Source organism: Quercus suber, unplaced genomic scaffold (genome assembly GCF_002906115.3).
Source record: "Quercus suber isolate HL8 unplaced genomic scaffold, Cork oak 2.0 scaffold_983, whole genome shotgun sequence".
Taxonomy (NCBI): domain Eukaryota; kingdom Viridiplantae; phylum Streptophyta; class Magnoliopsida; order Fagales; family Fagaceae; genus Quercus; species Quercus suber.
The window spans coordinates 44,147-57,556 of NW_027070398.1; the positions used below are offsets into that span (position 1 = coordinate 44,147).

Genomic DNA, 13,410 nt, shown 5'->3' on the forward strand with positions numbered 1-13,410 from the left:
TCATTGGATCCATTATCATCAAGTACATTATTGAGTTAGGTTTCTCTCTTTTTCTCTCTTTAAGTTATAAAGAAACAAATTTTGTTATCTTCTCAAATACTACATTACTATATTTCCTAATAAAGATTGGAGAAATTATAGGGTAAATAAAGAATGTGAAGGTGCAAGAGGAGACACATTAATGGATATAGGGCAATCAACTCGATTTTCACATCAGGTTCTCTCTCCTTCATTCTCATCATATGAGGATGATGATTGTGAAATTATAGTACCGGGAATTGAGATTCCAAGTTGGTTCCACTTCAACCATCAAAGTGTCGAAAATTCAATATCGTTCTGGGTTGGCTGCGAAATTCCAAAAATTACCATCTGTATTGCTTTTGGACTGGAGGAGGCACATTGAAGTGGACTTTATTATCAGGTTTACCTTTCCATCAATGGTTGTGAAAAGAAACACCATAAGTCAATTTCTAAAGAAAAAATTAATGATCATCTATGGTTGTTTTCTATATCTACTCAGAAATTGTAGGAGCAATTGAATAACTCAAATTCGTCTAAACAAAATCACATTGTGGTTACTTGTGAAACCCATCATTGGATTAGTACCCCTTACTCTCCTAAGGTTATATGTGTGACGATATTGAAATCTAAAAGATCTAGACGTGGGACTGATGCAGCACGTGTTAAAGTTCTCTCTATCTAGACATGGGATTCATGTAGAATGCACATGTTGCCCTACGAAATCTGTTCTTACTTGCTTCCCCTTTCCGAGCGCTAGGCATGGTGGTTGTTCTTCCTCGGTCACATATGACACTAATTCCCTGCCTTTTCAATCTTTTTTCCCCACTTCTTGTGGCTTGAATATATATCATGATATTTCCAACAATGAAGGAGTTTAGTGGCTTTCAATGGAAAAAACAAAGAATGAGTTTGAATTTGGATTGAAGGGCTTTCACGGTGATTTGAATCTATCATTATCGGTCCCTAATGACCCGTAAGTGATTTGGGGCATTTGAAGGAATTCGAGTTTGTTAGCAAATGTCTCAAAAGCAGAAAAATGTGAGCCTCCTCTGGTCCCTGATACAGCAAATGGGTCTGACTTTGGCTTTGACCAGCCTGATTTGGCATTAGGCTTATCCGTTATTGGTGGGTTTTATTTGGGTTCATCTTCAATGACCCATACCTGCATAAATGATGACACTAATTTTAATATGTTTTCACCAACGAAGCAAATGAGGACATCTTGATCATACTTCAAAGAATTATGCTCCAACTCCAAGTTATCCCCCTTCACTAGTGAGTACTACTTGATAAAAAACAGATTCAGTAGGTTGGACAACTCGGATTTGATGGGCTGAAAGTGGTAGCGAAGGCCTGAAAGATAAACAAAATATTAAAGGAGACTGGGGTGGACTGGCCTAAGACCCTTCAATGACTAAGTTAGTATCTTCTCTCGAAGGGAGTTCTAACTGTATTGGGACTAAAAATCTCAGAATTTCGTACCTTTGCTTGGTTCAGACCGGTCCTTATATAGGGAACTTTGGGGCGGTTATTGGTTTAATAACTTCCCCCAGATTTGTGGAATCCGGATATAACTTCCTCAACGGCTATAGAAATTATAACCGCTGCTAAAAGTTACATGCTTGGGAGGAATTGGTGGCGATGAACACGGGTTGATTAACCACTCCAGAATTTGCTAAGTGTTGTGTGGTCGTCCATGTGTAATGCTCATGGACGACTCTTTACCAGACTGTTGTGTGGTGGCTCTTCTGACCTGATTCCCTGAGGTTTATTCAATTGATCAATACTCAGGGACGACCTTTCTGGACGAATCAGAGATGGTTTGGCCGTTTGGCTAACTGGTGATCATGGACGACTCTTCTAGACGAACAATAGATGTAATTTTTGCTATCCCATCAGTTGCCCCCTTGTCCAGGGTGTCGTCCAAGGATACTATAGGGATTTAAGTCCCTTTATGTAGCCACGTGTCGTGATTTAATTCATTGAACAGTCAAGTCGATTACGTTTTTCTAAGCGATTGCCACGTGTCATCCTCTTAGTGGATGGTGTCGTTTCACTGACCCTACTCCTGGGCCCTATAAATAGGCACATTCTCTTTCTTGCCCTTTACCTTTCTCATAAACTCCCTTCTACTATCTCATCCAAGATTCTCGTCTAGCCTTCGTCCTAGTTCTGTCAGGTATTTCCTCTTCCTTTTAGGTTTTCGTCTTGATCTTTATTTTAGCTATGTCTTCGTCTAGTAGTACAGAGAGAGAAATAGACGAGTATCAGGATGTCTCGTCTGGGAGTTATGAGAGTGGTGAAGGTAGCACCAGTTATAGTAGTAGTTCCTCGGACGAGCATTATTCGTCCGGGGTTCCTGGCATTTCCTTAGAAGAATTTCAGGAAATGCAACTTAGGACGGCCTCTGGAACTGGGGCTAGCTCGTCCAGAGTGTCACCTAGCCTTTCTCAGGACGAGGAAGAGGAAGAGGAGAACATAATATACAGCTGTGCACCTGAGGTAGCGTCCACCTTAGACGCCCCTAAGTTAAAAACATTAGTAGATAGATACCAAATTCTTAGGGAGTTTGAACCTCATTTACCCAAGGAAGGAGAGTGGTGTTGTTCTCCTTCCTTTGGTTTAGGAGTATACTCGTCTTATCTTTTCGCTGGTCTTAGGTTTCCCCTAAATTCATTTTGTAGAGGTCTTCTTCATAGGTTGGGCATTGGTCCTAACCAGCTTAACCCTAATGATTAGAGGACGATAGTTGCCATGCAAGTGTTATGGTGTGAGGCACTGGAAGGGGAATGTCCTATAACAATGGACAAGTTCCTCTACTATTATAAGCCTTTAGAAATAAAAAAGTCAGCTGGCTTTTACTAGTTCTCGTCCAGAGGCTCTCACTATAGCTTAATAAAGGGTCGTAGCTCGTCTGATAGGCTCTGGAAACAAGAGTTTTTTTATTATTTCTGAAAACTGGGTTGGGGACCCAACAGATGTTGGTAATGCCCCATTCCCTCCTTTTACCAGCCCCATAGGTTGCCTTCGTCCTGAGGGTATGTTTTCTTTTCATGTTATTTCTTTTATTCCTTACACTTTTTCAAACTCTCAGTCGTCTAACCACCTTTCTTTTTATTGGTGCAGCTGTTATTCGTCCACGTTTGGACAGATCATACTTGGATTGAATTAACCAAGTGCATGCCTTCCCTAGAAGGACTTTTCACGATTCAGTAACTTTCAGTAGTTTGGCTACGTGGGGGCTCGATCCAGAACCAACTGCTAAAAACCTAGGCCATGAAGAAACTACTCATAAAAGTAAGTATCGTCCATCTCTACTCCATTTCCTTCTCTTTGTTTTTTTTTTTTTTTTTTTTTTTTACTGATTTCCTTTGTTGTAGGAATACTTACAATGAGAGAAAATAAGGAAAAAACAGTAACTAGTGGGGACGAGGATGCTCCTGTGCCTCCACTCGTCCAGAAGGCTGCCGTTTAGGCTGAGAAGAGAAAATCTAAGAAGATTTCAAGTGCTATGGACCTGGACGACCTTTCTAGTCGTCGAGGCTCCAAAAAACAAAAAACCACTTAGAATTCATATCTTCCCAAGGTCCCCAAATTTACTCCTCCAATGGTGAATCTGGATGACCCTCCTACCAACGTGGAACCCGTCTAGATAATTCATCCTGTTCAAACTGATCCTACTCCCTCTCTAGCTAAGACTCCTCGTAAGCCTCATCCATCCGAGCAGTCTAATCGTCCTTCCAACCTGGTGCTGGACGAGAGTTATGCATATAGGACTTTCAAAGGAATAGTCACTGACAACAAAGTCAATGAATGTTACAACATGTCAGTGAAGGAGTTTGAACGTTCTGGCATCCATGGTCTCTTTAAGGTATGAGTTTCATTCGTCTTTGTAGGTTTTCAGTAAGTTCTCAAAATAAAATGTCTAACTTGCCTTCGTCTATACAAGCTATGTCAAAGTTTTATACAGCGACGTGCGAGGCCAAGGAACTCTGTGCGGTAGTTAAGATGGCTAAGGACAAGGCTAAGGAGCTGAATAATGAGATTTTCTTAAAGAAAGGGGAGGTGATCAGATTGACAAATGACTTCAATCATCTGCAAGGAAGTGAGACGAAGCTGAAGAACGAGGTGGAGAAGCTCAAAGCAGACATCATTGAGAAGGACACTTGTATTGTTTACTTGGAGAGCCAAGCTTCTGGGTTTGCTTCATCCCTGGAAAAAGCACGTGAGGAAGCCATATCAACCTTCAAGAAGTCTGACAAGTACCAGAATCGTCTAGACAGTCATTATGCTGCTGGTTATGAGGACTTCCGTGCTGATGCCAAGGAAGCCTTTCCAGACTTGAACTTTGACTCCTTCAAGCTCCTTATTGTAGACAAGTTCTGAAGATGTCAACATCATAGATGATGCCAGCAACGAAGTTATCCAGGACGATCCAAAGGCTGGAGGCAATGTTCCCAGTGATGCATCCAAGTGAACTTTTACCTTTTCCTAAGAAACTTTTATCATTTAATCTTGTTGGAAATGCCCGTTGTTTTGGTCTTTGCTTTTTTCTTTTAAAATTCATTCAAGTACAATTCTCTCGTCCAAGGTTTTTGGACGAGCTTCACAAATAATCACTCATTACTCTCAAGGGTTTTTGGACGGTGGTCGTCTACCCTTTGAATTTTATGAATGAACGAATGCCTTTTGTTTTTATTGTCTATTATGTTTGAATATGTTATAAACTTTTGTGAATAAGTTTTATTTGTATCGTCCATGTCATTTCCATGGTTGTGGGGTTAACCCATTTGTGGACATTTTATCTCGTCCATGATAGTTGTGTCTTTTCACTTTATTCATTATTCAAACTTTGGGACGATCTTATACTCGTCTTTTTACCAGTGAATGCTCGTCCAGATAGTGGACTTAATCTGGTTTAATTCGTCTATGGACTTTGTGGTGTTTTACATGCACATTATTTGTCCATGGTTTAGACGATCATAAGTTGGTTTTATCTCATCCTAAGCTTAGACGGATATACTTTAAAGTTTTATCTCATCTAAGTTTTAGACGGATATGCCTCAAGTTTTATCTCGTCTAAGTTTTAGATGGATATGCCTTAAGTTTTATTTTTCTTGCTTTATCCTTACTTTAAGGAAAGCTTTGACGGATACATCCTTTCGTCCAAGGATTCAATTTGTCTTGGCTTTTCGCCTTCCGTGGACTATTCAGAATGAAATCATAAAGATGGAGGATTCCCATACAATTATATATACTTGAAAATACCTCATATATATGTATTTAGAAATCCACACTATGTAAACATTCGTCCACAAGCATGGCACATGCTTAAGAGCTAGTGCCTTTAGGGAATTAAAATACTTATACAACACAGATTCATCCATGAGTAGCACAAAATATTTATACACCTAAAACACATTAGTAATAAGAAAATACTAGGAAATAATATTAAATACATTACTTCTCTCATCCAAAGATCTCGTCCATGCCAAGGCTCATCCATGATCACCCTTCATTGATAGTATCTCCTTAAGTTTTCAACATTCCAAGGGTGCTCTAGCTTTCGTCCATCCAGGGCTTCCAAGTAGTAGGATCATTGTCTCTTGGAGTTAATTACTCTGTAAGGTCCTTCCCAGTTTGGTCCCAGCTTCCCATGGGCCGGATTTTTGGTGGCCAAAGAAACCCTTTTAAGGACGAGATCCCCAATGCTGAAGCGCCTGGGTTTCACCATAGCATCATGCTGCTTTGCCATGAGATTTTTGTACCTTGCTATTCTTTGCTCCGCGTCCATTCTTACGTCGTCTATGAGATTGAGGTTAAGACAAAGCTGTTCGTTGTTTTTCTTATCTTGATACTTCATCACCCTATGGCTGGCCATATGCACTTCTGCAGGTATGACTGCTTCGCTCCTATAAGCTAGTTTAAAAGGAGTCTCTCCTGTGGGAGTCCTCATTGTTGTTCTGTAAGCCCACAAAACACCTGGTAATTCATCCGACCATACTCCCTTTGCCCCTTCAAGCGAGTCTTGATGATTTTCAACAAGGATCGGTTTGCTACTTCTGCTTGTCCGTTAGCCTGTGGGTGGGAGGGTGAGGAATAATGATTCTTGATTCCAAGCTGTTCACAGAATTCTCTGAAAGGGGTGTTGTCAAACTGTCGTCCATTGTCAGATACTAGTACTCTTGGTACTCCAAATCTGCATACAATGCTCTTCCAGACGAAATTTTTGACATTTTGTTGTGTAATTTTCACTAAGGGTTCAGCTTCCACCCACTTTGTGAAATAATCTATTCCCACCACCAAAAACTTCATTTGTCTAGTTCTAGTTGGAAAGGGACCTAAAATATCCAAACCCCACTGTGCAAAAGGCCAAGGGGCCATCATTGGGGTAAGATATTCTGATGGCTGTCTAGAAATATTACTGAAACTTTGACATTGATCACATACCTTAACATATGCCTTAGCATCAGCTTGGATGGTTGGCCAATAGTACCCTGCACGGATGACCTTGTGGATGAGAGATCTAGCTCCTGAGTGGTTTCCACACGCTCCTTCATGAACTTCTCTCAGCATGTAATTCGCCTCGTCTGGAGCTAAACACCTCAGGTATGGCTATGAAAAACCTCTTTTGTACAGCATTTCGTCCATAAGGACGTATCTAGCTGACTTAACTCTGAGCTTCCTGGCTTCGTCCTTCCCCTTTGGGAGCCTTCCGTCCTTCAAGTATGATACTATTGGGGTCATCCAATTCTCCTCACCTTCTATCTGCAACATCTCTAGGAGGTCTATGCTTGGCTTGTATCATATTTCATCTAACTTGTCCATTGTTTCACTAGAGGAGGCTTCCTTCGCTAGAGTGTCCGCTTCCATGTTCTCTTCCCTCGGGATTTGAACGAAATTAGTTTCTCTGAATTTATTTACAAGGCGTAACACTTTCTTCAAATATCTCTTCATTCTATCTTCCTTGGCTTCACATGTTCCATTTACTTGGCCTATGACCAACTGTGAGTCTCCCAGGACGAGTACTGAGCTTGCTTCTACAGATCTAGCCAACTCCAACCCTTTAAGAAGGGCTTCATACTCCACTTCATTGTTAGTTGTCTAGTATTGCAAGCGAACCTTGTACTTCAGTTTATCTCCTTCTGGTGACTGTAAAACAACTTCTATACCTCCTGTATATAGTGTGGATGATTCGTCTACATGGACGACCCATTTTTTACTGTTTTCTTTCTCATCCAAGTCCTCATAACTTGGAGTGAATTCTGCAATGAAATCTGCCAGGGCTTGAACTTTTATTGCATTCCTTAGTTGGTACCGAATGTCAAACTCACTGAGCTCAACTACCCATTGAATTAGTCGTCCTGCAGCTTCAAGTTTGTTCATTGCCTTCTTGAGTGGATGATCAGTCATGACATTGATGACATGACCTTGGAAGTAGTGTCTTAACTTCCTAGAAGCTGTTATTAGCGTGAAGGCTAACTTCTCTATCAATGGGTACCTTCTTTCTGCTCCTTTCAGTGCCCGACTAGTATAATACATAGGCTTTTGCACCTTTTCTTCTTCCTTGATCAACGTTGAACTTACAGCATGTGGGGACACTGCTAAGTATAGATATAATTCTTCTCCTAGCACGGACAGACTTAGCGATGGAGCCGTGGTAAGATAGTGCTTTAGGTCCTAGAAGGCCCTTTGACACTCGTTCGTCCATTCAAATGCCTTCCTGAGAATTTTAAAAAAGGGTAAACACTTATTAGTGGCTTTTGAGACAAACCTGTTCAGAGCTGCAACTCGTCCAGTTAGGGATTGGACTTCCTTGATGTTCTTCGGTGGTTCCATGTTCAATATGGCTTGGATTTTGTCTGGATTTGCCTCAATTCCTCTCTCTGAAACCATGAATTCTAGAAACTTTCTTGACAATACTCCGAATGCACATTTACTTTGGTTCAGCTTCATCTTGTACCGCCTAAGTGTTTCAAAGGTTTCCTCAAGATGGTCCAAGTAGCTTCCTTCGTCTAAGCTCTTCATAAGCATGTCGTCCACGTACACCTCCACATTCTGTCCTATCTGTGGACGAAACATGTGATTCACCAACCTTTGATAAGTTGCCCCTGCGTTCTTCAGACTGAAGGGCATCACCTTGTAACAAAACAAACATTGACTGGTAATAAAAGATGTCTTTTCCTGGTCTGCCTCGTCCATCTTTATCTAATTATATCCTAAGAAGGCGTCCATGAAGCTCAACAGTTAATGGCCAGCCGTAGAATCAACCAGTTGACCAATAGGTGGCAAAGGAAAACTATCCTTAGGGCAAGCCTTGTTCAAGTCAGTGAAGTCAATGCGCATCCTCCACTTGCCATTTACCTTCTTCACCATCACTACATTTGCCAACCAATCCGGGTAATAGACTTCCCGGATGAACTGTGCTGTGGTTAGTTTTTGAATCTCTTCCTTGATTGCCTTCTCTAGTTCAGGGGCGAACACACTCTTCTTTTGACGAATAGGCTTAGAAGAGGGGGACACGTTCAGTCGATGAGTGATTACACTTGGATCAATGCCAGGCATGTCGTCATGACTCCATGCAAACACATCGACATTCTTCTTTAGAAACTGGACGAGGTCTTTTTTCGCCTTCTCCTTCATACTTGTTCCAATTTTAGTGAATTTCTCAGGATCATTTTCTTGTAATAAAACATCTTTCAATACTTCAGTCGGTTCTGCAACAATTCTTCTTTCTTCTATACTCATAGTCTACATCTGCTCGTCCATAACCAACATGGCTAGATAACACTCTCTGCCTACCAACTGATCTCCTTATGCTTGTCCAATCCCACACTCCATAGGGAATTTGACTGATAGATGGTAGGTAGATGTTATCGCCTTCCAATTGTTTAAGGTTGGTCGTCTAATGATGGCATTATATGAAGATAAACAATCCACCATAAGAAAATTCACTTCCTTAGTTATCTACTGCGGGTATGACCCTACCACTACAGGCAAGGTAATGGTACCTACGGGCTGCACTTTCATTCCTTCAAATCCTATTAATGGCGAGCATGCTAGACGAAACTGATCTCATCCAAGCCTCATCTGCTAGAGGGCAGGATAATACAGTATATCCGCTGAGCTTCCATTATCCACCAACACCCTCCTGGTTCTATAATCTGCTATGAGTAGGGTAACGACAATTGCATCGTCATGTGGATGATGAATTCTTTCAGCTTCTTCGTCTGTGAAAGAAATGGTTGGCTCATCCGTCCCCCTCGTCCTTGGGGATCATCCAGAGAGTTGGACATTTTGCACCACTTTGAGATACGTCTTTTTTGATCTAGAAGATTGTCCTTCAAAAGTCCCTCCAATGATAACCCTTATTTCTCCGAGTGGGAGCCGTGATGACTCTTCCATCTTTGCTTTCAATTTTTCATCTTTATGATCCCTTCCAATGAAATGCCTCAACTTTCCTTGTCTAATGAGATTCTCAATCTGCTGCTTCAAGTCATAACACTCGTCCGTGTCATGCTCATGATCTCTATGGAAGCGACAATATTTATTCTTATTGCGCTTGTTAGGATCTCCCTTTATCTTCTCTGGCTACTTCAAGGAAGGATCATCCTTGATTTGCATGAGCACTTGATCGAGTGGGGCATTCAAGGGTGTGTAATTCTGATTCCTTGTTGATGGGCCTGCTTTCCTGTTATCCCTGTCTCGATCCTTCTTATCTTCCGTTCGTCCCTTCTTTGGACGAGGCCCTTGTTCGGAATGACGCATGGGGTTGACTTCTATTCTCTCAGCCATCTTCCTCTTCTTAGCTATGATTGCGTCTTCTGCGTTCATAAAGTTTTGGGCTGAGTGGACGAGTTCAGCCATGGATTGGGGCTCTTTCTCATACAACTTGTGAATGAATAAGTCCGAGTTAACCCCATTGTAGAAAGCTGCCAATAGTAGCTTGTCGTCCACCTCGTCTACTGTCAGGGCTTCCCTGTTTATGCGTGTGATGAAGGAGCTCAGGCTTTCATTCTCTCCTTGCTCTACGGTTAACAAGTTGTACGAGGAACGCTTGTGCCTCTATCCTCCAATGAAATTATTGACAAATAATTTGCTTAACTCCTCGAAAGAACTTACAGAATTCGGGGGTATTTTGCTAAACCACACTCGTGCTGGTCCCTTAAGGGTGGTAAGGAAGGCTCTGCACATAATCTCGTCTAGAACCCCTTGGAGATGCATGGTGGTTTTAAAAGTAGCGATATTATCAAAAGAATCTCGCGCTCCATCATATGAATCTAGGGAAGGCATTTTGAACTTCGGCGGCAAGGGATGCCCATTGATAGAAGCCGTGAAAGGGGAATTTGTTCGGTGAACCAAATTCTCTACGGGATTTGCCCTTTTCATGTTTTCCTTCATCTCGTCCATAACCTTCCTCATCTGATCCATTTCCTTCTCCAAATGTGGCACCCTTCGCGAAGTGGTGCCTCTTGATTAAGTGTCAGGCTCAGCATGTCCCCCTCCATCTTCTTGACTCTGGGATTGTCTCTTAGCATGTCTTTCACGGTGCTGCCTCTCTATCTCCCTAGTCAACTCTTGATTCTGGTGAGTTAACTCCGCCATAACAGCTGCCATGGATTGCATGTGTTGGATGGAAGGCAATTGCATGATAGGCGCTGATTGGTGATCTCGGTGGGGGTGGCTGGAAGCATCCCTACTCTCTTGGTGGCCTGGGCTAGTGGCCCTTGATCTAGTTCGAACCACACAGCCTTTTGTTAGAGGAAGAAACTGCCAAACCTGAAGTTTTTCTTTCCCACAGACGGCGCCAACTGATGAAGAATAGATTTAGTAGGCTGGACAAGTCGGATTTGATGGGTTGAAAGTGGTAGCGAAGGCCTGAAAGATAAACAAAATATCAAAGGAGACCGGGGTGGATCGGCCTAAGACCCTCCGATGACTAAGTTAGTATCTTCTCTCGAAGGGAGTTCTAACTGTATTAGGAGTAAAAATCTCAGAATTTCATACCTTTGCTTGGTTCAAACCAATCTTTATATAGGGAACTTTGGGATGGTTATTGGTTCAATAACTTCCCCCAAATTTGTGGAATCCGGATATAACTTCCTCAATGGTTATAGAAATTATAACCACTGCTGGAAGTTACATACTTGGGAGGAATTGGTGGCGATGAACATGGGTTGATTAACCGCTCCAGAATTTGGTTAGTGTTGTGTGGTCGTCCATGTGTAATGCTTATAGACAACTCTTTACCAGACTGTTGTGTGGTCGTCCATGAGCTTTGCACATGGACAACTCTTCCGACCTGATTCCCTGAGGTTTATTCAATTGATCAATACTTAGGGACGACCTTTCTGGACGAATCAGAGATGGTTTGGCCGTTTGGCTAACTAGTGATCATGGATGACTCTTCTGGACGAACTATAGATGTAATTTTTTGCTATCCCATCACTACTACTCCAAACCTTTTTTTTCCTTGGGAATTTGAATGGTATTGTTTTTAACATACAATCAGTTCTTGGTCTGTTTCTTGACATATATACATAAATGAAGTGTTTAAGCTTGTGTTATTGAAGTTTTTGTTATGTTGCGAATGCTTGGATTTTGTATGGGTAATACAGTCACGGCCCTTGTAGTCATGTGCTAATCGTTTTCCATAAAAAAACATTTTATCAAGTAGCCTGTGCTGGTTCTGTCTGTTTAATTAAGTAATAGCAATAGAAACATTTCCAAAAGAGAGTATATATTTCCACAGTGTATAATATGATTATTCATTGATGAAAGCACTAGCAGGTCATCCTCTGTTGAAGATGAAGATGATGTTCCTACAGTAAAGCCCAAAACGCTGTCGTCCAAGCAATTGGTGAAACGCGTGTCTGAGATTAAGAACGGCAGCGTTTTTTTTTTTTTTTGAGAAAGGAATGGCACCGTTTCTCATTAAATAGAATGGTGACGTTTCGATAAACAATACAGCTGTGTGCTTTAGAGTGTGCCATGTTAATGAATGGAGTTAGTTATTCTTTAAACTCGCACGTGTATAGGTTAGTTAGAGTTTAGCATAACAAACTCAGATATATTTTAGGCTAACAGATTTAGATATTTTCTAATCTCACTCTAGGTATATATATATTGTAACAGATTACACTTTGTAATTAAGTTGATGAATTCCAGATTTTGTTCATAGTCTATTTCAAAATATTTTATTGATTAATTTGTAAATATTTATAAATTTAATTGTGTTTATTTCAGTTCAACCCTGTAGAATACATGGAAATGTAAACTTCCATGAGGGCAAACATATGGTGAATCAAATTGTGAGATGGCTTGATGCGCGTGGCCCATAAAGCCCAGTAAGAAATTATAGAGACAGGTTGCAGAGCAAATTGACAGCCATACTAACTTCTCTTGTAAATCTGAGCTATAGCCTATAGTCGTCAAATTTCTAAATTTTTCTGGGCAATCTTGATCACATGCATTTTCTGCACAGTATAGTGTTACTCATTATTATACTCTCTGCTATTTTCTTCAATAGTAATCATGTCAGATATTTCGTATTTTACTTACTACGGACTTACAATGAGCTGGTCCATATATTTCTCACTAATAAACTATCATTTGTCCCAAAAGTTTTAACTATAAAATGGTCTAACATTTGTAGTTGTAGACTGGGGTTATAAACAAACCAGCAATCTTTATAACTATTTACAAAAGTCTAGCAACATTTATAAAGGGATGTACAAAAGTCAAGTCGCATGAATGAAGATGTGATGTTAAGCTTGTGAGACACGTTGAAGGAAGAAAAGAAGAAAAGGATGAAGAAATATAAACTAAGGCCATTCGGCCATTGGGTGTATAAGTTCAATTCTTTCTTTTATACCTGTGCACTGTATTCCTTTCATATAACTAAGCGAGTCCAGAAACAATTTGTCTGTTGTAATTTTTAATATTCTTCAAATAATTTATGGATTGAGCCACCAAGGTATTCCAAATACACTGAAAGCGTTTCCTCACCCTGAGTTCGTGGATTGTTCCAACCATTTTGGCCACATTAAACATAAAGGAACTATGCTTCTACATGTCCGACGAGTTCTTGGCAACCCAATTTTTCTCTATTCTAAAAGCAAGTCCTCCATTATATCAAAATCTTGGCCATTTTTATTCATTGTGAATTTATAATGATAGCAAAATATTTAATTCACCATTAACTTTTGGGACAAATGATAGTTTATTAGTGAGAAATATATGGACCAGCTCATTGTAAGTCCGTAGTAAGTAAAATACGAAATATCTGACATGATTACTATTGAAGAAAATAGCAGAGAGTATAATAATGAGTAACACTATACTGTGCAGAAAATGCATGTGATCAAGATTGCCCAGAAAAATTTAGAA

The 13,410-nt window shown here is 40.6% G+C and overlaps 1 protein-coding gene across 1 annotated transcript; it reads right to left on the minus strand.

The window, feature by feature from the left end:
* Window positions 1-9,612: 9,612 nt before the first annotated feature.
* On the minus strand, window positions 9,613-10,452 carry LOC136065462 (uncharacterized). The gene is made up of 2 exons (XM_065768660.1): window positions 10,144-10,452; window positions 9,613-10,086 (listed from the first exon to the last, which is right to left on the minus strand). Exons 1-2 carry the CDS (start codon window positions 10,450-10,452, stop codon window positions 9,613-9,615), a joined length of 783 nt encoding a protein of 260 aa, XP_065624732.1.
* Window positions 10,453-13,410: the final 2,958 nt, after the last annotated feature.

Excerpts from the sequence above, each read along its gene's own strand:
- LOC136065462 (XM_065768660.1), bottom strand. The coding sequence starts at position 10,452 with ATGGATCAGATGAGGAAGGTTATGGACGAGATGAAGGAAAACATGAAA. Across the intron at positions 10,087-10,143 it reads GCAAAATACCCCCGAATTCT|AGGCACAAGCGTTCCTCGTA; the intron begins GTAAGTTCTTTC and ends ATTGGAGGATAG.